Source organism: Tripterygium wilfordii, chromosome 17 (assembly GCF_013401445.1).
Source record: "Tripterygium wilfordii isolate XIE 37 chromosome 17, ASM1340144v1, whole genome shotgun sequence".
Classification (NCBI taxonomy): domain Eukaryota; kingdom Viridiplantae; phylum Streptophyta; class Magnoliopsida; order Celastrales; family Celastraceae; genus Tripterygium; species Tripterygium wilfordii.
Window position 1 is genome coordinate 3,157,491 of NC_052248.1, and position 22,748 is coordinate 3,180,238.

At 36.7% G+C, this 22,748-nt stretch overlaps 3 protein-coding genes across 3 annotated transcripts; all 3 read left to right on the plus strand.

Moving 5' to 3' along the window:
• Window positions 1–3,035: 3,035 nt before the first annotated feature.
• On the plus strand, window positions 3,036–7,195 carry LOC119982454 (transketolase, chloroplastic). Its single transcript, XM_038825834.1, has 7 exons — window positions 3,036–3,632; window positions 4,054–4,144; window positions 4,254–4,359; window positions 4,455–4,737; window positions 5,215–5,363; window positions 5,501–5,654; window positions 5,963–7,195. Exons 1-7 carry the CDS (start codon window positions 3,147–3,149, stop codon window positions 6,920–6,922), a joined length of 2,229 nt encoding a protein of 742 aa, XP_038681762.1. The 5' UTR covers window positions 3,036–3,146; the 3' UTR covers window positions 6,923–7,195.
• A 1,661-nt stretch (window positions 7,196–8,856) lies between these two features.
• Window positions 8,857–14,322, plus strand: LOC119982911 (3-phosphoshikimate 1-carboxyvinyltransferase 2-like). The gene is made up of 9 exons (XM_038826513.1): window positions 8,857–8,871; window positions 8,969–9,475; window positions 11,276–11,520; window positions 11,716–11,866; window positions 12,272–12,486; window positions 12,565–12,682; window positions 12,893–13,103; window positions 13,656–13,717; window positions 13,819–14,322. The coding sequence occupies exons 2-9, from the start codon at window positions 9,137–9,139 to the stop codon at window positions 14,035–14,037; spliced, it is 1,560 nt and encodes a 519-aa protein (XP_038682441.1). The 5' UTR covers window positions 8,857–8,871; window positions 8,969–9,136; the 3' UTR covers window positions 14,038–14,322.
• A 4,527-nt stretch (window positions 14,323–18,849) lies between these two features.
• On the plus strand, window positions 18,850–19,932 carry LOC119982929. The gene is made up of 2 exons (XM_038826532.1): window positions 18,850–19,053; window positions 19,147–19,932. Exons 1-2 carry the CDS (start codon window positions 18,874–18,876, stop codon window positions 19,741–19,743), a joined length of 777 nt encoding a protein of 258 aa, XP_038682460.1. The 5' UTR covers window positions 18,850–18,873; the 3' UTR covers window positions 19,744–19,932.
• The last annotated feature ends 2,816 nt before the right edge of the window (window positions 19,933–22,748 follow it).

The window sequence follows — 22,748 nt, forward strand, 5'->3', positions numbered from 1 at the left end:
GGGTGTTTGTTGTATGGGTTAAAAAAATGTTAAAAGTGATGCGAGTTAAGAAATCCTATGCCGTAATAACCAAAGTAATATGATTTTTTTTTTACTCCTATCATTTGCAATATATTTGTGCCGCTAGTTCATTGAATCAGTTATACTGACCAATCAATCACTTGATCAGTATAATTTCGATATCGATATTTAAAACATTGCGGAAAACTTACCCTCTAAATAAATTATGGAAAAAATTCAAATCATTTTACCGTACTTACAAAATCTTCAGTAAGAATGAAATCTATGGGACGAGTTATGTTTACACCTAAAATTAGGTTGATTGTGCTATTTTGGTCAATGTATGTGTAATGTATAAATATATTTTTTGAATTATTATATGAACATATAATATAATAGTTAATTATATAAACAATATCCAACAACACCAAAAAGATTGACGAATCCCCATATCTCCGCACCTATACAAGTGCCTAATGCAGTAAGATCTATTATCCACAAAACCAAATAAAATAATATTTGCTTCATTTTTATAATTTCAGACAAGAACATGACATGTATCATGTATGCTGAAAGACAGTTCTCTACATAATAATAGAGTTTTTGTTAGTTCTTGCTACTGTACAAACAAAAAAAGAATGAATCAGAAAAAAAAGTGCAAAGAAGAGATGGAAATAGTTTTTATCTTACCCTCCATGGAAAGAGGGATATGGCAGTAACAGTAGGATCTCTGCTAGATTTAAACAAACCAGAAGAAGAGGAAAGAAAGGAATAAGAGCAAGGGTAAGGGAAATGGCGTGTGGTGTTGGTACTTGTTCTTGTGCTCTGCATGTCATTGCATCATACTGAAGAGAATAACGGCAACTTTTCTTTGAATCTGAAGCTTTCCAATGGAGAAAAGGGCTTTTGCATAGAGAATTATTTAATTTGAAACTTCCACCCAGCATTTAACCTAAACTAACTAATTATAAATCCAAAAAGAGAGAATTGAACGTGCAATAATGTAACTTACAAAACAAATTAATTCATAAAAAATAAAAAATCCAAAATAGAACCCAAAGTAAAAGCTTCACAAGATCAACCATTCAACAAGCTATGCAACCAACAAACACAGACCCGCACAACATCATTTATGCAAACAAAAAATCAATGGAGAGAGAATAGAAAGAAGCATGCAAGTCGGCACTTGCCCAAAGAAGAGACTATTTCTTCTTCTATCACCAGCTATTTTTGTAACTAGCATGGTTGTATTTGTAGTTAAACTTGAGGTTTGTTTGTGGAATATTTATGTTGGTGGATTGTTACTATGCTTTCATGTCGAGATTTTCTTGAGCTTTGATGTTGTCGAGAATAGTCATTTGTGTTGTAACTTCATTTGATATTTGCAGAGGTGTTCAAATGTTTGGTCAACTGCTTGTGTTAAAAGATTACATTAGTTTTGCAAAGAATCTATTTGCTTTTTTTCCCCCACGATTTCACATAAAAATCATGGCTTGTATGCTATGGGACAATCATCCATGGAATAATTCCGTTTTGATTAGCTCCAGGTACCCTACAACCAAAAAGAAATGGATAAAAGAGAGAAAAAAAAATGAATAACGAAAAGCAAGGGAAGAGTGAAGGCAATATCAACCAGGTGTCGTCAGAGTTTTTATGCTGAGAACAAAGGGAGAACCTGGTGCAGTTGGAATATTAGCGAAATGGATATCTTGAAAGAGAGCCATCACCTCGCCCAACATCCCTTCCTTTTCAATAGTCAATTAGAGAGCAAATAGTTGGTTTCAGTATAATAAAAAAAGGCCTTGGATTCTTTTGTAAGTGATTTTGTTCATGGGCATACTGCATACATACCTATGTGCATTGGCAGCATTGCCACTAATGTAATTTCTATGCAAATAGTGACATCTCGGCTAAATTTCAATGCGTGGCTGCAATGGTATTCTCCTGATAATTCAACAGTCTTACGGCTTCCCTTCAAATAATATGTAGTTGTGAAGATAGCATGTAGATGTGGACTTTGATTTATGACTAATAATGTTTGAATTATGTGATTAATTAGCTAATCAAGTTTGAATGACCACACCTTCCTTTCGTAACCAACCTTTATTCTATTTCTTTCTTTCTTTGTTTTTTTTCACAAATTTCAAACATAAAAGAAAGCAAAGAAGGTCAATGCTGAATCGTTCTTTATTGGCACTCAAACCACTCAACTAATTCCAATTTGAACTTGCCAACAACCAACTGACATGGGTTTTGCAACTTCTTTTCAAGGCCAAAACCACTAGAATAGGTGAAATTTGAGATTAGTATAAGAATAATGTGCAAAGTGTACTAAGTTAATAATGAACAAGAGAATTCTACATTTCTATTACAAAATACTAGGGGTGTTCATGATCGATTTGGGTAAATTTTTTGACATGAAAATAATCGACCAATCGATTGGTTATTAATGATTTGATCGGTTTTTCTGCCGGACCTCATTAATATATGTTTGACAATAACCAACCAATCAATTTGGTCGATCGATTTATTTAGTCCGAATGGTTAATTTGAACAGTCCTACAAAATACAACTCATATCTTCATTCATGCACAAAGCCTTTGCCATACAATAAGACAAAATAATTTCTGTTGTTCGGAGAAACCGAAGTTGCATTCAAAAGATATTCACATACTTGGTGAAATTTACAATTTTTTTTGTAAATTGGCTTTTCAAAAGAAAAGCTGGTCAGACATTGACTATGTGGGAAAATAATTTTTTCCCATCCCAGAAAAGGGGGGAAAAAAAAGGTATAGGGAAATTTTTTTCTAAAAATGTGAAGTATTACTTGGAAAAATAGGGAAAATTTAATTTTTTTTTTGTCGGGAGGAAAAAAATTAATTAGAAGAAAAGAATATTGAAAGGTAGAGGATTTTCCAAATTCCTACCCATAGTGAAGGGTCAGGATGGCTCGTCAATGAATCTAACGGTCAGCTCTTCTCAATGTAGTACTCTACCTGTCCCTTTGTGTAGACGAGAAGATCAGGAGTTGTTGGCTCTCTCTCTCTCTCTAAAAAGATTGATAAAACCTCCAAATCACATATCTTCCACAGGAGTGCCTCTCTCTGTCTCTCTCTACTATCTCTCTCTCTAGCTGAGCATTAACAATGGCCTCTACTTCTTCTCTTACAATTTCTCAGGCCCTTCTAGCTAGAGCTATTTCTCACCACCAAACCCCCGACCACCGTCTCTCTCCCTCCAACCTCTCTTTTCCTGCATTTTCTGGCCTTAAGTCAACCAATTCTCAAACCCCACGGGCCGCCATCTCACGCCGACGAATTGCTAGTCGCCATAGCACTGTCCGAGCAGCTGCAGTAGAGACCCTCGATGCTACTGCCGAGACTTCTTTGGTGGAGAAATCCATTAACACTATCAGATTCTTGGCCATTGATGCCGTCGAGAAGGCGAATTCGGGTCATCCGGGATTGCCCATGGGATGTGCCCCGATGGGTCATATTTTGTACGATGAAATCATGCGGTACAACCCCAAGAACCCCTACTGGTTCAACCGTGACCGCTTCGTTTTGTCCGCCGGTCACGGGTGTATGTTGCAGTATGCTCTGCTTCACCTCGCTGGTTACGATAGCGTGAAGGTAGGTCCTCATGTTTGGTAAATTGTTCCTAATTTGGTCTTCTTCAGTCGGATCTATTATACTATTGAATCTTTTTTCAGGTTTTGGATTTATGAATGTGTTGTCGAGTTCTTTTTGTTTATATTGATTAGCAAGTTCAGAAGTTGGAGTCACGCAGTTTACCCAGATGCGCTAAAGCCTAAAGTTTGTTTGCCAATACGAGCTCCTTTGTTTTGTCCTATCTTACTAAGCTTTAGTTTCTTTTAGATCATGTGATTCGTTGTCTGTACTTTCTTGGTGTAACTTCTGATGTAGGAATATTATATGCTTGGGTATTGTTGGAAATGGAACTAAGTTGTCTATCGACCATTTATCTTAGCATCAGAAGTTGTTCTATGTTATTTCTCACTGAATTTTTTTTTTTTTTTGTGTCCATGAATAGGAAGAGGACTTGAAGAGCTTCCGTCAGTGGGGCAGCAAAACCCCTGGACACCCAGAGAACTTTGAGACACCTGGTGTGGAAGTTACCACCGGTTAGATTCTGGCCAAAATTATATACATGTATATGTGTTGTGTGCATGTACAAAATGGCTTTTTGTTTTGATGTAGCTTTGCAAATAATATCTGACTTTTTCTGCTTAGGTCCCCTTGGGCAGGGTATTGCTAATGCTGTCGGTTTGGCGCTTGCTGAGAAGCACCTAGCTGCTCGGTTTAACAAGGCAGACAATGAGATTATTGATCACTACACGTACGACATTGCCTGGATCTCATCGCTCCATGTGAATTTGTAGGTATATAAATTGAGTAGCTTTATATTAATTGTTTTCCTGTCTTTGTGGGTAGATATTGTATATTGGGAGATGGTTGTCAAATGGAAGGCATTTCGAATGAAGCTTGTTCCCTTGCTGCACACTGGGGTCTTGGGAAGCTGATAGCTTTTTATGATGACAACCACATCTCCATAGATGGTGACACTGAGATTGCATTCACTGAGAGTGTTGACACACGTTTTGAGGGTCTTGGTTGGCATGTTATTTGGGTGAAAAATGGGAACACTGGCTATGATGAAATTCGTGCTGCCATCAAGGAAGCAAAGGCTGTCAAGGACAAGCCAACTTTGATCAAGGTTAGATGTTTTTTGAAAGTGTAGCTTTTTGAAAGTTATTTCTGGCAGTAATGATGCCTGCTTAAATCTCTGCACTAATCTTATGTGGCTGAAATGTTGCTACTTTTTCAAGCAACTTGACTGCAAACTTTTTGTAAGAGTACATGTATCTAATGTATACCGACGAACATGTAGCTCAGTAGTAGAGTTGCAGGGGGTGTAACCTAGAGGTTACAAGTTCAATTCTTGGAAACAATCTCTCCACATATTATGTAGGGTAAGGCTGCGTATATCCTGTATGTCCCCGACCCCGCCTACCATGGGAGCCTTGTGCATGCGAGTTGTTTACCTTTTTAACATATATGAGATGTATCATGTATGTACACCGAAGCTTAAAGGGACTCTGTTGAACTTTAGTATGACATTCTTAAGCATCACATATGCCTTAATCTTATCTCTGAAATTAATTTGTGCCTTTTTGGTTTCTCTTTTGCATAGGTGACAACAACTATAGGTTTTGGATCTCCAAACAAGGCAAACTCATACAGTGTTCATGGGAGTGCACTAGGTGCTAAGGAGGTGGATGCAACAAGGCAGAACCTTGGATGGCCGTATGAGCCTTTCCACGTGCCTGAGGAAGTTAAAACGTAAGTGATTTATGACGTTTTCACCTGATTATTATGTTTAGTGTGTTTGATTTGTTATTCAATAACATTTTCTGGAAATTTTTATTTTCTGAGTTGCTCTTCAATTTAAACTCTTAACTTGTACGGAATTTGGGCAGGCATTGGAGTCGTCATGCTCCTGAGGGTGCTGCTCTTGAAGCTGCCTGGAATGCCAAATTCGCAGAGTATGAGAAGAAGTACCAGGATGAAGCTGCAGAGTTGAAGTCTATCATTACGGGTGAACTACCTGCTGGTTGGGAGAAGGCCCTTCCGGTGAGTTAAGTTCAAATACTTACATTTGCTCTTTGTCTTACCTTCAGGTTGATTTTTTGTGATGTACTTATATTGTACAGCTGGGCTATTTGATTATGAATGTGAATTTGTTCTTGTGGCAAGCATTTTGATAGTCGAGTTTGATTGATCTGATTCCTTTATAAGTTCACATTTCTTCCAAAAGAACAGTCGAACAACATAAACTAATTTTGTCATTATGATTCCTTGACAATTTTTGGAGGAATTGATCTAGCAAGTATCACCAGAATATTACTGCATCTAAGCTCTTTTTCTTGCACTTTTTCCAGACATACACTCCTGAGAGCCCAGCTGATGCAACCAGAAACCTATCTCAGCAAAATCTTAATGCTCTTGCAAAAGTTCTTCCTGGTTTCCTCGGTGGCAGTGCAGACCTTGCTTCTTCCAACATGACCTTGCTGAAAATGTTTGGGGACTTCCAAAAGGACACACCAGAAGAACGCAATGTTAGATTTGGTGTTAGGGAGCATGGGATGGGAGCTATCTGCAATGGCATTGCCCTTCACAGCCCTGGCCTGATTCCATACTGTGCTACATTCTTTGTATTCACTGACTATATGAGAGCTGCTATCAGAATTTCTGCTTTATGTGAAGCTGGGGTTATATATGTTATGACCCATGATTCAATTGGTCTGGGAGAAGATGGACCAACTCATCAACCAATTGAACACTTGGCAAGCTTCCGGGCAATGCCAAACATTTTGATGCTACGCCCTGCTGATGGAAATGAGACTGCTGGTGCATACAAGGTTGCTATCCTCAACAGGAAGAGACCCTCTATCCTTGCCCTGTCTCGACAAAAGCTGCCCCAGCTTCCTGGAACTTCAATTGAGGGAGTTGAAAAGGGAGGTTACACTATCTCTGACAATTCTTCAGGTAACAAGCCAGACGTTATTTTGATGGGAACTGGTTCTGAATTGGAAATTGCAGCCAAAGCTGCTGAGGAACTAAGAAAGGAAGGGAAGGCTGTAAGAGTTGTGTCCTTTGTTTCTTGGGAGCTTTTTGATGAGCAATCAGATGCATACAAGGAAAGTGTTTTACCGGCTGCTGTAACAGCTAGGGTTAGCATTGAAGCTGCATCAACATTTGGGTGGGCGAAAATTGTTGGGAGCAAGGGAAAGGCTATCGGAATCGACACATTTGGGGCTAGCGCACCTGCAGGTAAAATATACAAGGAGTTTGGTATCACTGCTGAGGCTGTTATAGCAGCTGCTAAAGAATTTTTCTAGATGATATCATCTGGTTAACAGGCTGTTGTCGTAAGTGAGGTGGCCTCTTTTATTTGAAATAAGAAGGGAGATTGAAATTTATGTTGCATAAAAAATTGCTTAGTAAAGAAGCATCATGGATCAATTGGAAGGAGAGGAGGGTTTATGAAAATGCTTAGAATTTGTAACTGACCATGTCTTAAGTTTTGTAATGTTCTGTTTGTTAGTTAATGAGTTCGAGATTCTGCCTGTCTTCATCCTATTTTATGTGAATAAAAGGGGGGTCTTGGATTACTTGTCGTTAGTTTGATGACATATACCTGGATGGCTAGATTTTTGTGTTAGGTACCTTCAGCCATTTCAGTTAATGTAGCCGGGTATTGTCTGAGTGGTTTGTTACACATTTGTTTGTTCTTCCATTCTTGCTCCAAGGCAGTATGGATTTGGTGATTGCTTTGGAAGCACAAATAAGGAGTATTTGGTAGCTGGAAAGGGCATTTGTCGCCCATCAATAGGAGAGGATAGGAATTGGATGATATTTGCAAGCCACTCAAGAAATGTATGGCAATCTTCTGTAATGAGTAGGACCCAGTTTGTCTGTAAAGGCTGATTACCTAGCTGCTTGAGCTGGGACCCACTTGTGGGTGTGAATGGAGAGAGAGATGCTAGTTTGTGGTTGTTGAGGCATCTGTTCTAAAGCAAACCTATCCATATTGTCATATACCCACCAAAAGTTGCAACTTAGATTTAGATTTAGGAATTGACTGTTTAGTTGGGAATTGGTATTGGGACCCATTCTTAGAAAAGAAGTTTGTATTAGCAGTTGTTTTAGGTTTTAGCATATTCGACATAAATGTCCAGCATATTCTGCGTCCTCTGGTGGATACAGTTTTTGTTGAAGAAAAAGATAATTCTCCTCATGCATTCATTTCACCAAACTCCTCCAGCTTCCAGAATCGAATACATCCCACCAAATCCCTCTTTTTTGGTAACTCGATTGAACTACAGGTGTTGAAAAGCTTCTTCTTTTTTTTTTCAATGAGATCAAACAAATTTATAAGAGTAATTAATTCATATCAACTACCTTGTTTTTTCTTTATTTTTTACCCTTGGAAATGCTTACAAATTTTATGCATTTATAAACTTGAGGTTAGGTTCATTAAGAATGCTGTTTAATATTCATTAGAATATGAAACCGTCCTTGGGAATATCTGAAAAAATAAGATATGAAAGTGTATTTATTTGAAGGGGAGAAAAAAAAACATTAGAGGCAAAATGAATAGGTGACAGACTAACATGGGGCTCAATTGAATTGCAGCTCTGCAATCTATAGGTCACATATTCAATTTTTAGAAAACCAGTTTCACTATATCATAACAGTTATGTGACTCATTTATTGGAGGTGTGGTGACATTATAATAAGAATTCATTGAAAATCACACTCAATGCATAAACGCCACACATAACTAGGATGCTTTTGGCATGATACATTTAAGGATCTTGTGTGCACGGTGGTTGGAGTTTTGATTAGTCTTGTATCAAAGTTGGTTACATTTGAATTCAGATCGTGGTACCAGGAGAGTGAAGAAGGGAAGGAGTAGGACTACCAAACCAAACCTCTCCCCTTATTTTTTTAAAATATTTTTTGTAATGAGCACCAAACCACTTTATTTACATGAATGCCTACTCCACCAACCGTTTGTGCAAGTGTTGGTGATTAAAGTTACATACCTACCTAACTCAGAGGTCCCACTTCTACCCAGAAAAACCAATAAAATAATTGCATCTTATTGAAATTGACCATCAAAATCGGAAGAAAAAACAGTGTGTGGAAATGCAAAATTAAAAAAAAAAACTCGAAATACATACATCCATAATTAGGCTGATATGGGAAGACTCAATTTGTTTACTCTTCAAAAGACGTGGTAGGTGAGACTGAGACCCCCTTATGAGCTATGAGCGTCCGAAATGTACAAAATACCGAACTGAACACATGTTTCTTTCATCAATCTCTCCTCATTGGTCTCTTACCATTATATTTACATAAATATATTTGTTTTTCCTTAGGCGCTCTTGGATCTTCATTAGTTTTTCGACTAGGAGCAGAGTTGGTTGGTGAAGCCCCCACTAAGTCTACCCAATCACCCCTTTTTCCTTTGAAGACACTCATTTGAGAGAGAGAGACAGAGGTGGGAGGAGCCAAATTTTGTGTGTGTGAGGGAAAGAGCAGAAGACATGGCCCAAGTGAGCAAAATTTGCAATGGAGGTCAAAGTTCTCTACTTTTTCCTAATCTCTCGAACGCCCACAAGCCCAAATTGGCTGCTTCAGTTTCATTGAGATCGCCCTTCAAAGGGTTTTCAAGCTCTCGGGGTTTGAAGCACAATAAAGCGTCGGGTAATTGTGCGGTTAATGCTGTCAGGGCTGTTCCTCTTAGAGTCTCAGCTTCGGTTGCCACAGCAGAGAAGGCACCGGAAATTGTGTTACAACCAATCAAAGAAATATCCGGCACAGTCACTTTGCCCGGCTCCAAATCGCTATCTAATCGGGTTCTCCTTCTCGCTGCCCTTTCTGAGGTATTTTTCTAAATTTGTGTATATATGATTATGAATGTCTCTGTATGGTGTTGCTAACATGTTCTGGTGCTTGAAATGTGATTGGTATGGAGTTTTAGATTTGTTTGGTTGCTGAGAAAGTTTTGTCAAAGAAGACTTGGAATTGCCAGATTTTTTCCTAGTCTTTTGAATTATTTTCTTTGGTGGACCATACTTGAAGAGTTTGGCATGATGCGATTCTGAAGGGCTGTGCCAATAACTAAGGTGTAGATAGTTGTAAGGGCTGCATTGTATCTTTGCTCTGGTTTCTGACAGAATTGAGGTAGAAATTTGATTATGAAGGAATCAAGTATGAGGTTTGGGTTTACAGCTTCATCATCATCATCTGAGCCTTTATCCCAAAAGTTTAGGGTTGGCTATATGAGTCTATGAGAAAATTAACGGGAATCCACTTCTTGTATTCGTATAATTTCTATATTGGATCATACTTTCATCAACTTCTATTGAATCCATATCATTTCTTACTGTCTTTTTAGGTCTTCATCTTCACTTCCTAATCTCCCCTATACAAATTCTCACGATTCTTGTAAGTGCCGCACATTTATCTCTACATTGTACATGCCCATACAATATTAAAACTGTTTTCCCGCAGCCTACTCCTACCTTAAATCCTTTAAATCTAATAATCTCATTTCTTATTCTATTAGATTAAGTATTTGTGCACCCTGTAAGACATTGATTCTTTGGAATATACAGCAAGAATTCGACTTTTCTTTTGTGAACTTTAGAATGAAAAATAGAATTTTTTAGCTCCTTTAAAGAGGGATTAGCTATGTGAAATAGGTAAAACAAATATTCAAGGGTCCAAAATCAATATAGAATATTGGCCATGAAGAATACGGTCGAAATTTGCATCCTTGAAAAGAGTTCTCGTTTGATGAACTCCACCATGAAATGAAAATTAAAAGAAGTTAATGTATGTCTTTTGTTTGTTGTAACATATGTAGCATCAAGTGTATCCACTCTCTCATCAGAAATGCTGTAATAATAGTACAGAATTAGAAACATTATTTAGGTAATATGTGGTAGAATGTCTGCTTCCACTATGCTCCATGTTAGTTGAGAATACTCTGCATCTTTCTTTTCAACTTGCAAACTTTATCTACAGTTGTGATTGTACATGTACTTTTGGTGTGTTTTTCCAAAACGTGGTGCAAAAAATGTTAGGTTTGGAAGCCATACTGGGAAAGTGCTATTTTGAATTTTCATTAGATGACAAAATGCTGATGTGGTCACCAACTTAAAGATTACAAAAAATGCTTATTGTTAAGTCTAAGCTAAGCTAATTATATGTCTCGTGTGGAGAAGATACCTAGCGACATTATTTAAGCCAAATTTATAAAAGGTCCTTCATCCTTGACAAAATACATAAGACCATAGGAAAAGCATTTACCGCTCACTCTTTCCTTTTCCCATATAAGTTTATATGTATAGACTATAGTGGTTGCTTTTGCAGTAGTGGTTACTTACCTCTCAAAGTTCTCTGGTAATTTCCGAGTGAATGAATACTATTGGTATTCAAGGTTGGGTGTGCCCTGTAACTGAAATAAACTTTCAATTTTGACTAACTAATTGTGGACCTGTTTGTGCTTGCTAAGTGTGCACACTGCTATTCACTTTAGCATATAAGGATTTAATTATACTTTATTTTAAGAATGCATTCTTACTTGTACTTTGTACTTTTGCTTTGACTCTGTTGTTCCACTTCTACTTGATTAGCTGCTTGATGTATGGTAATTGTTGTTATCATCTGTGGAGCAGGAAGAAACTGTTGTCAATAACATATTGAATAGTGAGGATGTTCACTATATGTTTGGAGCACTGAGAACGCTGGGGTTAAAGGTGGAGGAGGATATGACCACAAAACGAGCCATTGTGGGAGGATGTGGCGGTCAGTTTCCTGTCGGTAAAGAATTCACAAATGATGTTGAACTTTTCCTTGGAAATGCAGGGACGGCAATGCGTCCATTAACAGCTGCTGTTACAGCTGCTGGTGGAAAAGCAAGGTATGTAGCTTGCTCCTTCCTTGTGTTCTCTGTCCTTGTATTTTCCATTATTTATTCAATCTCCTTTTGCTTCTTTTTATTTTGTTTATGGGGGTGGAGAGATTTGTTGGCTTTCTAACTCTGGTACCTTCTGAGTCCATTGGACTGCTAACCTTTTCCCTTCAAAATGACACTTTTTTATCCATTGTAATTCAGCTACATACTTGATGGTGTTCCCCGAATGAGAGAAAGACCAATCGGGGATTTGGTTGCTGGTCTTAAGCAGCTTGGAGCAGATGTTAGTTGTTCTTCTACAAACTGTCCCCCTGTTCTTGTAAATGGAAAAGGAGGCCTTCCAGGAGGAAAGGTGTTGTTTGCGTTATATTTGAATTTAATCATTTTCTGTTTCCTATATGGATAACTGGGTGGATTTTCTTCCTGTGGCCTCAAGTTAGGACATCTTTTTGTTGGTATCCAGAATTGCAATTCATATGATAACTGTTGGCTGTAACCTTTGTTTATAACCATGGGTGAACGCAATTAATAAGGTTGTGTCTTTAGCTTTGCTTATTTTTGGTATTTGAATATTGTGATCTGCCCTTCCCCTCTTTAATTGTTGCCATTGATTATCAATAAAAACTAACTTTATGACTAACTTTCTATCCCCTATTTTGGATTTCCCCACGAACACAAATAATTGAATTAAGCAGTAAGCAGCTAAAGATCGTTTGTGAATCATAATTAAATAATGTTTCTTGTGTCTAATTTACAGGTGAAGCTCTCTGGCGCTATTAGTAGTCAGTATTTGACTGCTTTGCTCATGGCAGCTCCTTTGGCTCTTGGAGATGTGGAAATTGAGATTATTGATAAACTAATTTCTATCCCCTATGTTGAGATGACTTTGAAGTTAATGGAACGCTTTGGAGTCTATGTAGAGCACAGTGGTAGCTGGGATCGTTTCTTAATCCGGGGTGGTCAAAAGTACAGGTAGGTGTTTCTGATGCATAGATCCTCCAATTTGTGAATTATTGTTATTCTGGAAGTGATACAATTATTTTTAATCAGGTCTTCTGGAAGTGCTTATGTTGAAGGTGATGCGTCAAGTGCCAGTTACTTTCTGGCTGGGGCAGCAGTCACTGGTGGGACTGTTACCGTGGAAGGTTGTGGAACAAGCAGTTTACAGGTATTCTTCTCACTTGCAATAGTATATTGCCACATAGATTTTATATATCCCTATATATTGTGACTTTTTTACCAATACGCTAAATTCTCCCCAGAATAATAGAATAATAACATGCATTTTTGGTATATTAAGATGCAATGGTTTCCCTTGATACTAAATTTATGTTCAATCAACTTACGTTCCTTTTTATTGTTTCTCTATGGGGATCAGGGTGATGTAAAATTTGCTGAAGTTCTTGAGAAAATGGGTGCTAAAGTTACCTGGACAGAAAACAGCGTCACAGTCACTGGTCCATCACGAGATTCTTCAGGAAAAAAGCACTTGCGTGCAGTTGATGTCAATATGAACAAAATGCCGGATGTTGCTATGACTCTTGCTGTAGTTGCACTTTTTGCTGATGGTCCTACTTCCATAAGAGACGGTATGATTTGTCCTTCTACATTCGTAAAATTTGAAACATCTGTTAGTCATCGCATAAAATGGGTAAGGAAACTGAAGTGCACGCTTGTCACCTGTAGCCACAGATGTTGCAGGGCATGGAAAACACTCAACTAGTAATAACAATTTGTGGGGGTCCTTAATCCTTACTTATAGGACTGTGGCTTGTTGCTTCCCTTGGTTCAAAGCACAATTGTGGTTTAATCTTTCTGTATGAAAAAATCCCAGTTGTTTTGACGATTGTGGAACTTCTCTCGCGGTCACTACACTTCTTAGGTGCCAGTCGCACTTGCATAGATGATGAACTGGAGGGTGTTCTGCATTGTCTTTCTACAATAACCACATATAGATCTCTATGTTAATGGGAATCTTCATCCTGTGAAATTGATGCTTAAATAGAAAAGGATAGATCTTTCCATTAAAATACTCGAGTCTGAGGAATGGGTTTTGATATTCCTATTTCCCTGCTCACTGGAAAAAATACAGTACAGCTTGTGATCTAACTTTAATACTTTATTTCTTCTGCTATTTGCAGTGGCGAGTTGGAGAGTGAAAGAAACGGAGCGAATGATTGCAATTTGCACAGAACTTAGAAAGGTTAGTCTCTTGGTCTCTTGTTCCATTTTTACCTATTTAAAATTATGTATTTGAATCACTTTCTTCACTTTCTTATGCTGTATTTGACCTTATTGTCTCAGCTGGGAGCAAAAGTTGAAGAAGGACCGGATTACTGTGTGATCACGCCCCCTGAGAAACTGAATGTGACGGAAATTGACACCTACGATGATCACAGAATGGCGATGGCATTCTCTCTTGCTGCCTGTGGGGATGTTCCAGTTACCATTAAGGATCCTGGTTGCACTCGGAAAACGTTCCCCGACTACTTTGAAGTCCTTGAGAGATACACAAAGCACTAAACTCGGATGCACATAATCTATACATGTAGAGAAGGAGATAGACAGCTGAATATTGAGCTCTAGCAAAGGCATCTCCATTAAGGAAGCAACATGCCTTGTTTTCTAAATCCCCTTCAATCTTTGAGAATAAGTTATTGGCAAGTTGATATTATTGTATCAGGGTTGTAATTGTATTATAACTTTGACCAACCAAAACTGAAAACTGAGAAGACTATTGAAGAGTGAGTGTTTGTTTAAGCCGGTTTGGATCCAACTGAGTTGTCATTACCTGCTTCAATTAGTCGACATCCATGTGTGTTTTCATTTGCATCCATGCTCACCACATATTTCCAAAAGCTAGTTCCACAGTTTCATATAGAGAAGTCTACTTTTGATTTTGTTCCCAACAAAAGAAAACATACTTGGATTGTTAGACCAAATAATATACATTTATGATTTGTTTTTAAATCCGACCCCTAAAAGGGCTATGGCGGGATCTACTGTAGTTTTTAGCATAGCAGACTCAGACATCCAATTGCAAACACTGTGACTAAAGCAACACCAACTACAACATGGATGGAATGGGAACGGTTTAAAGCCCTAGTCTTGTTGAGTGATGCATCCAACTGCAAACACTGTGACTAAAGCAACACTACCTACAACATGGGTGGAATGGGAACAGTTTAAAGCCCTAGTCTTGTTGAGTGCTCTGATGCTTTGATGAATACCCATCACACGGGATGGAGGCCCAAGTCTAGCATCACAAGTTTGGGTCTAACTCTTTATTGAAAACTCAGGTTGACAATAAGAGGTTTGTCCTCTCTTATAAGCTAGACTCCAAGCCCATCACTGCGGTTGGAATCGAACTTTCGATACGCATATGTCTAATCCAATCGATTGTCAACAAAGTCACCTCTCATTGATATATAATGATACCCTTATTAGTTTATCTTTGCCTGAACCGCCTCTTGATCTCCCTCGATCGTTCTTCATCTCCCTTGCAAGTTTTAATAATAGAACTAATCCACGATCCAAAGACTAATTACATTTGTACTTTGTTGTGTAGAAGATGGTGTTGCATCATTAAAACCTCAAATATTAGGAATTACTACATATCTCCAAATCCATTAATATATCTTTCTAATTATATGCATGTTTGTGTTATTACTATACCTTCATTAACCTCGCGGCTTCCGTCATGTTTCTTTATAATTGATATTTTCAAATTACATTTTCTCAATTTATAATAAGACTATAGTTTTTTTTTTTCACCTTCCTCATCAATCGGGTATCATTAATTACACTAACCCCTCGACCGAGATAATTAAGCCATATATTCGACTTAGTAGTACCCAAATTCAAATCTTCAACCCCTCTTATTTATCAAAAGAAGAAAAAAAAGGTGTCAGTTAGTTATTTGACTTTATTAACCTTAATATACCAAGTGTCATGCTCCATTAACCTCGCATCTATTGCAATATCATCATGTCTATTTCACAATTTAATTACCTCATGTAACCTATAAAAACTATCTTAAAACAAACACTAATTAACTAATCCAAAACATGCGGATTTTAATAGTGCGTGCACATATTTTATTTTTCATAATTCAATCCATTTAAAAGAAGAATATATCTATACATTAGATCTCACAATACCTCATCAAAACCTATTATGAAAACAAAATCCTATATATATATATATATAAAGCCCCTCTAAGAAACATTGTCATTTCTTTATTCAGTATACATTTGTGACTATGAAAATCATCTTTCAAACCCCAAGAGGCAACCGATTCAAAATTGAAAATATTAATTACTACGACACAGTCATGGAGATCAAACAGAAGATCCACGACAAGCGTGGCATACCAGCAGATCAACAATTACTAATATTCAACGAAAAAATTCTTACTGACGCAGCAACAGTATATTATTGTGGATTATCAGATAAGTGTGTAGTCAGACTCATAATTCCCACACAATACGATTAACCAAGCTCTGCTGGCCCTAGGATTGATGGAGGAGGGTCCAAGAAGACAGGAGTGAAGCCAAACTCGAGTGAATGAAGGCAAGCTCATGTACAAAAGAAATAAATAATAAAATTTACAAGTCCAAAACATCTTGTATATAATGAAATAATCAAAATTTTAAGTTTTTCCATGTTTGTCTTTCTATATATCATGCGGGATGAACGAGGGAGTAATGCAATTTTTGGTCACCAAAAAAGTCGATCAATTAAGTCCTCAGTCACCGAATGTTCAAATGTTTCAACTTGAGAACCTAAAGTTGAAAATTATTTCAATATGCACACTGGGGCAGATTTTGACTATTAGGACAGTTAAACTACTGATGTGGCGTAAAAATTGATATAAGGAATGTGTCCGAACAATGAAAAATTTGTCTATGTGTATATTGAAACAATTTTTAATTTTAGGTTTTCAAATTGGAATATGATGAACATTCGATAACTGAGTTATTCTTATCGTAAACAAAAATTGCATTATCCCGATGAATGAGATTCTATTTGTTTTTGTGGTATATAGAGATTGGATTCATTGGATGTTCTTTAAAATTTGCTTTCAAGTCCAACGATTATTTGATTGGGTCGTTTAAGGCTCCATTTGTTCGGGCCTTATAAGATCGGCCTTATGTAGAGCCCATGAGACTCAGAAAATTAATCTACCGAGACAATGTAAAGGCCCATCAGAGGTGTTTAAATAATAAAAGAAAATTAGAGGTAATAAAATAAACTAAAATAAATAAATAAAGGAGGTTAGAAATTTATAATGTTGACATAGTGTTATGGTTTAGTTTTAAATATTAAAAAAATAATAAAGTTAGACCAAATACTGAAAGGGATTGGCAATTATTAATTAGGATCCCTTTCAAGCATTATGTATGTGGAGACAACATCTTGATATTTCTATTTCATGAAAGAAAATATATATTCTAGAAAATAATATATAATGAAGATGTTTAGGTTGTCAAAATGACAATGATTTAGATATGGTCTTGGCTAGATTTGTTCTTGTCTTTTTTGTTTTTAATCGGTTTCTTCAATACACAAGTACTTCTCTAGATTCAACCTACCTTGATCGAGTCAAAACTAAACCAGAAAATCCATGGCAAAAGCTAGGCATGACTTGTCGTGATTGGATCCCAATACAAATTTATTGGGTAAAAGGACATGGTAGTTCAAGATTTATTCTTCCGAAAATGATTCAAAAAGATTAAGTTTTCCTTGAAAGTCACAAAAACGTGAAAAATTCATTCATTGACAGAGTTAAAAAATTTGAAACCATCAAAGTGAATCGTTATACTCTATTTATTATTCTTAGATGTCTAAGTTATTATATTAGGTTCCGTAGAACGTTTTGTACGAAAATGATTCTGAAAGATCAAATTTTGTTCGAAATTGGACAAAAATATGAAAATGTTCGTCTGGTCTATGGAGAGAGTGAATAATTCAAAACCATTAAAGTGAACTTTTGTAACCTATTTATTATTCTTAGATGTCTACTCTAGTCTCCATTGCCAATTGCAAATTAATTATTTAATTTTTTTTTGTCTCTATCAACTAAAACACAGTGTAAACCTAACTGTAAATAAAACTAAAGATAATTTTTCAAATTAAGCAACAAATTTTCTACTACAAGTGGATGGGGGTTTGACTTTAGATTTATTTTCTCTTTGTTATTTTATATTGGGTGAAGCTTAAATCATATATACTTTGTTAAGGAAATAAATTATAGCTAGAATCCTCCTAAGTGTTGAAGTATGGTACAACTTGATCTATTCAAGTACGGCTTCGACTTCATTAGACATAAATTAATACTATGCATCTTGTATTCAATGTAACTTTTCTATATATTGTCTCTGTCAATTAGGAGGAATGAAGAAACATATTATATATAATCGTTTGGGTGATAGCTAATTTATATTAGTGAATATCTCTGGAGTTAAACCGTATGAGCTCAGAAGGTGCTGGGTTTGATTCCCATTGAGAGTTATTGTCATTATGGGGTGGTGTTGACACAACTTACTATATCTTCAGGTGGAAAACTTAATGTGCGTGCGGCTCTGAATGCTCGAGTTTAGGCTCATATCGGATATTCAAGGAATGAGGTTGTATAATGTCTTTTTTTGAAAAAAAATATATATAGTATAGGATATATAATTATTAAATTGTCAATCCTACCATATTGATATTATAATAATGCTCTTTTGTTTGTTGAATTTTAAATATATATATATACATATATTTACATATTAAAACCATGTATTACATAAGCAAATTTAATTAAATAAAGTTGAATGCATTATGATACAAGATGTTTAAAACGTACATTTGCAAGCCCACAGCTTGTCTAAACCATCTACTAGTGATTATAACTATTATCAATCAATCAACTTGATAAGTCTTCCATGATCATTTGCTTAATACATGCATTATCTAATTATAATGGGTGTTTGCTTTAATTATTTAATCTAGCCGAGCTCAAGCAATTTACACACAAAATTTACATATATATATTCTAAAACAATAAATGAAGAAATCTAATACAAAATTTTATTTATTTTCTCAATCAGTATACATATATTAAAAATTTTATGGATCACTTGATTACGAAGTAGCTAATCTAGAGAATCAACAATAACACAAATAGAGAACCAACAAGAGGTGGCTCAATTGACAATCGACTGAATTAGACATATGTAAACCCAATGTTCAATTCGAATGAAAATCGATTTTCTTTAAAAAAAAAATACCATACAAAAAAGGAACAAAACAAAAAATTGACGTAAGTCGTCACGTAATGTGAACGCATGCGTAATTATATTCCACTACACCCTCATGTTTCAATTTGTATTTAAATGTCTGAAAGGTAAGTCCTCTTCTCCTCCTCCTCCAACAACCCAATCTTTCTCAACTGTCAAAAACCACACAGAACAAACTCAAACAACAGAGATGAAGCTAGTCTGGTCTCCTGAATTAGCTTCAAAAGCCTATATCGACACTGTCAAGCTCAAATCAGTAATTATTTTTCACTCTTTTAAGTTCTCTTCTTCTAATTTTGTCTATGTACTTATAGGGTGCTGATAATTAACGTCAAAAATTCAATTGCAGGGTGAGAAATTGAAAGAATCTGGAACGGCGGAGCTCCTGGCCGCGATGGCGGCCGGATGGGACGCGAAGCTGATTGTGGAGGCGTGGTCGCACGGCGAACCAATTGGCACAAGCATCGGACTCGCGGTCGCTGCGCGCCACACGTGCGGGAGACACGTTTGCGTGGTTCCAGAAGAACGGTCGAGGTTGGAGTACTCAAAATCAATGATGGGGTACGGCGTGGTGGAGATGGAGGTGGTGGTCGGGGAGGCGGAGGAGGTGATGGTGGCGTTGAAGGGGGTCCATTTTGTGGTTGTGGACTGCAAGAGAAGGGATTTCGCGAGGATTTTGAGGTTTGCGAGGTTGAGTCACGACGGTGCAGTTTTGGCTTGTAAGAATGCGTTGCAAAGGAGTATTACCTTTTCTGGGTTTAGATGGCTTGGAGTGCTTGAGAAGGGGACGCGTGTTGTGAGGTCAGTGCTTATGCCAGTTGGGCAGGGGTTGGCTGTTGCTTATGTAGGGAGTAAGAGTGGAACTGGGGGTTCTAAGAAGGATCCCAGCCGTTGGATCAAGCTCACTGATCAAGAATCCGGTGAAGAACATATTTTCCGAAGATAAAGTTTGAAGGGTGTCGATTATATATATGGTCACTGGATGTAAGATGATGGCTGATGGGGATAACTACCCTTGAATCTTGATTACTTTCATATGAGAAAGTGAGCTTGTAAGTATAATAGGTTGCATAGCTTCAAATTACAAGCTCTTGGAGAGTACCATGGTTGATTCAATCGGAATTTCTGAGTTCCAGCATGATACTTATTGTTATACATGTTGAGTATTTGGTTTAGGGAACCAAACTGGGATAGCCGAGTTGGTTATCGGCTTCAGCCAAAGGCGTGTGCTTTTTGTGGGATTTTCGTGGTTCGATCTCCAATACTATTGGTTGCTTTTCTGATCAAACATGACAACGGTAACTTGACACTTCACACGTTAAGTTAATTCCATCCAACTAATTATATTAAAACCATCGGAGTGTAAACAACTCACGTGCGTTAAGTGCATAATGCTCGTGCAATGGGCATGGTAGGGGACAATCATGATGATCATTTTTACTTTACATTTTTATCTCTACCTTTTGACTGTTTTGGGAAAATTTGAATGTGTATGGTATTGGTTGCTTTTTTGATCAAACATGACAGCACTAGATTGACACTTGACACACCAAGTTAATTCCATCCAACTAATTATATTAAAATCATACTACCATCAGAGTGGAAACAACTCTCGTGCATGATGCTCGTGCAATGAGTAGAGTAGAAGACAATCATTATGATCATTTTTTTCCTTGCCTCAAGTGTGTCATATGCTTTGCCTGAATGTTATGCTCTGGCTTGGTACTTTGGGATTGGATTTGCAAGGCCAAGCATTTCCTTTGCTGGAGGAATTTGAGTTGATCAATGATGAACTGGTTACCATCATGGTAAGAAAGAGGTTTTCTCTGTTTTATTTTGTTATTAGATGTGCGAGTCTAATTATAAAAACAGAACTGGTCACTCTACTTTTAGTTATTGGAAAAACAATCAACAATAGATGAATAGCCCAAGGCGTACAAGCACTGTCTTCAAGAATAATTCCGACACAACCGGCTATTCCCTAGGATTCAACGAGCTCTTCCTACTTTTGCAGGACAACATGAATCAACAGAATTTTAAACTTTGTCTAGATCCAACTAAAGAGAGATTTAGAGAGAATACTTATGAGATAAATATTAGAGAGTTCTCAAGCTTATATATCCTTGAAATACCAAAAGAGCTCACTATATATAGTGAGTAGAAAAGATGGTATTAACATAGCCTTTAAACCAATTTAATAAGAAAATGAATGACACTTTTAAAACAATGGTAACCATTGAGTCATTGAATGACCATAAAAAACCATTTGAATGTTAGCCATAAACCTCTCAATTTAATGACTATAACATTTGAAGCTCTCATAAATAATATCTCATAAATATCTTTTTGAAATAATATTTTTACAACAATCCCCCACATATTAAGACCCAACATGGATTAAAAGATCGGCCTTATGTAGAGCCCATGAGAGAAAGTTGACAAGATAGTGGATTAAAATAGTAAGGGTTAATATGTCATTCTATATAATGATATTTATGTAAACTATAAAAAATTGAAAAATGGTGTAAAGTTAATGTTTTTATGGTGTGTAGATAAAATTTCTCTTGGCTTCATAGTAGGTACCAATAAATGGCCATTTATGGCTAAAGTTTAGAAGAGTAATATTAGCCAATTATGACAAATGATTAGGAAACTATCTTTTAATTCTTGTTGAATTTCGGGCTATATATGGTCCTCTTTGTAAGCATTTGAATTTTATGAATTAATCAAATACAAAACGAGATTTCTATCTCAAACACTTCAATCTTCAAGTTAGCTTTTGCAGTCATATTGGTTCAGGAATTTATCACCGTGTCTGAGCAGTGTCTGACACTGGGACGACACCACTCTTGAAGTATCCGTGCTTTCTAGATCTTGGATCTCCACCAGTGGGATCTATTCTCATCAGGGGCGGAACCATCCGCACCCAAGGGTGGGAGACCGCCCCACCTTAAATTTATTTTTTGTTGTAATAATATAGATCTTTTTTAAAAAATAAAATTATTATAAGACTTTGTCCCTCCTTAAATATTGAGGAAAAAAATAAACATTAACCTCTTATGTAACGCGTTGGACCCAGTTAACATAGACCAAGCTTAATAACTAATAATAACAAGTCAAATTCCTAACATTAGTCTTCCACAACTCTAATAGCCCACAATTAACTCCCAACTATAGCAGCCCATAACCAAGTTTTAATAACTTAGCATAGACCCAACTCTTAACAGCCTACAAACAAACTAATAACACTAGCATTGACTTTGTCTATGACAACTACTACAACTGCAGTGAGCACATTTTCAGCTATGAAGATTGTGAAGCAGCGATTGCGAAATCGAATGCGAGATGACTGACTCGATGATTGTCTAGTTACATATATTGAGAAAGAAGTATTTGATCAAATTACAAATGAGGTTATTATGCAATATTATCAGAACATGAGAACTCGGGAAAAATAATTGTATATGTTTTATCAAATTTACGTTATTATAGTGATATAAATAACCCAAAAAAATATTTCCGGAGGCGCTGCCCCCTGACCCTCCACTAGGTTTCGCCCCCCTATGTCCAATGCTGGAACTGCCCCTGATTCTCATTCAGTTTCCTGCTTGGACTAGGCCAAATTTACCTATCCACATGTTGTGCATGTGGTCTTTTCAATTCGAGTTTAGGCTCAACTTGGTTGTTCAAAATACATAAGCTTTGTAGTGTCATTCTTGGCTATCTTAAAAAAAAAGTAGTGTATTTGGTTTAGGGATATGTATGTATGCACGTATGTATGTTAATGAGGATACATGTGTGTATGTAATCAATGGGAGAAAAACTATCAAATATCAGTTTGTTGAGGAATATTAGACTCGATTTGTAATCATTGATAGCTTATTCATAAGTTGGTGTTTGGTGATATAAAAACATGTTAAATTCTAGAGGTTGATGATATGGATTTGTCTG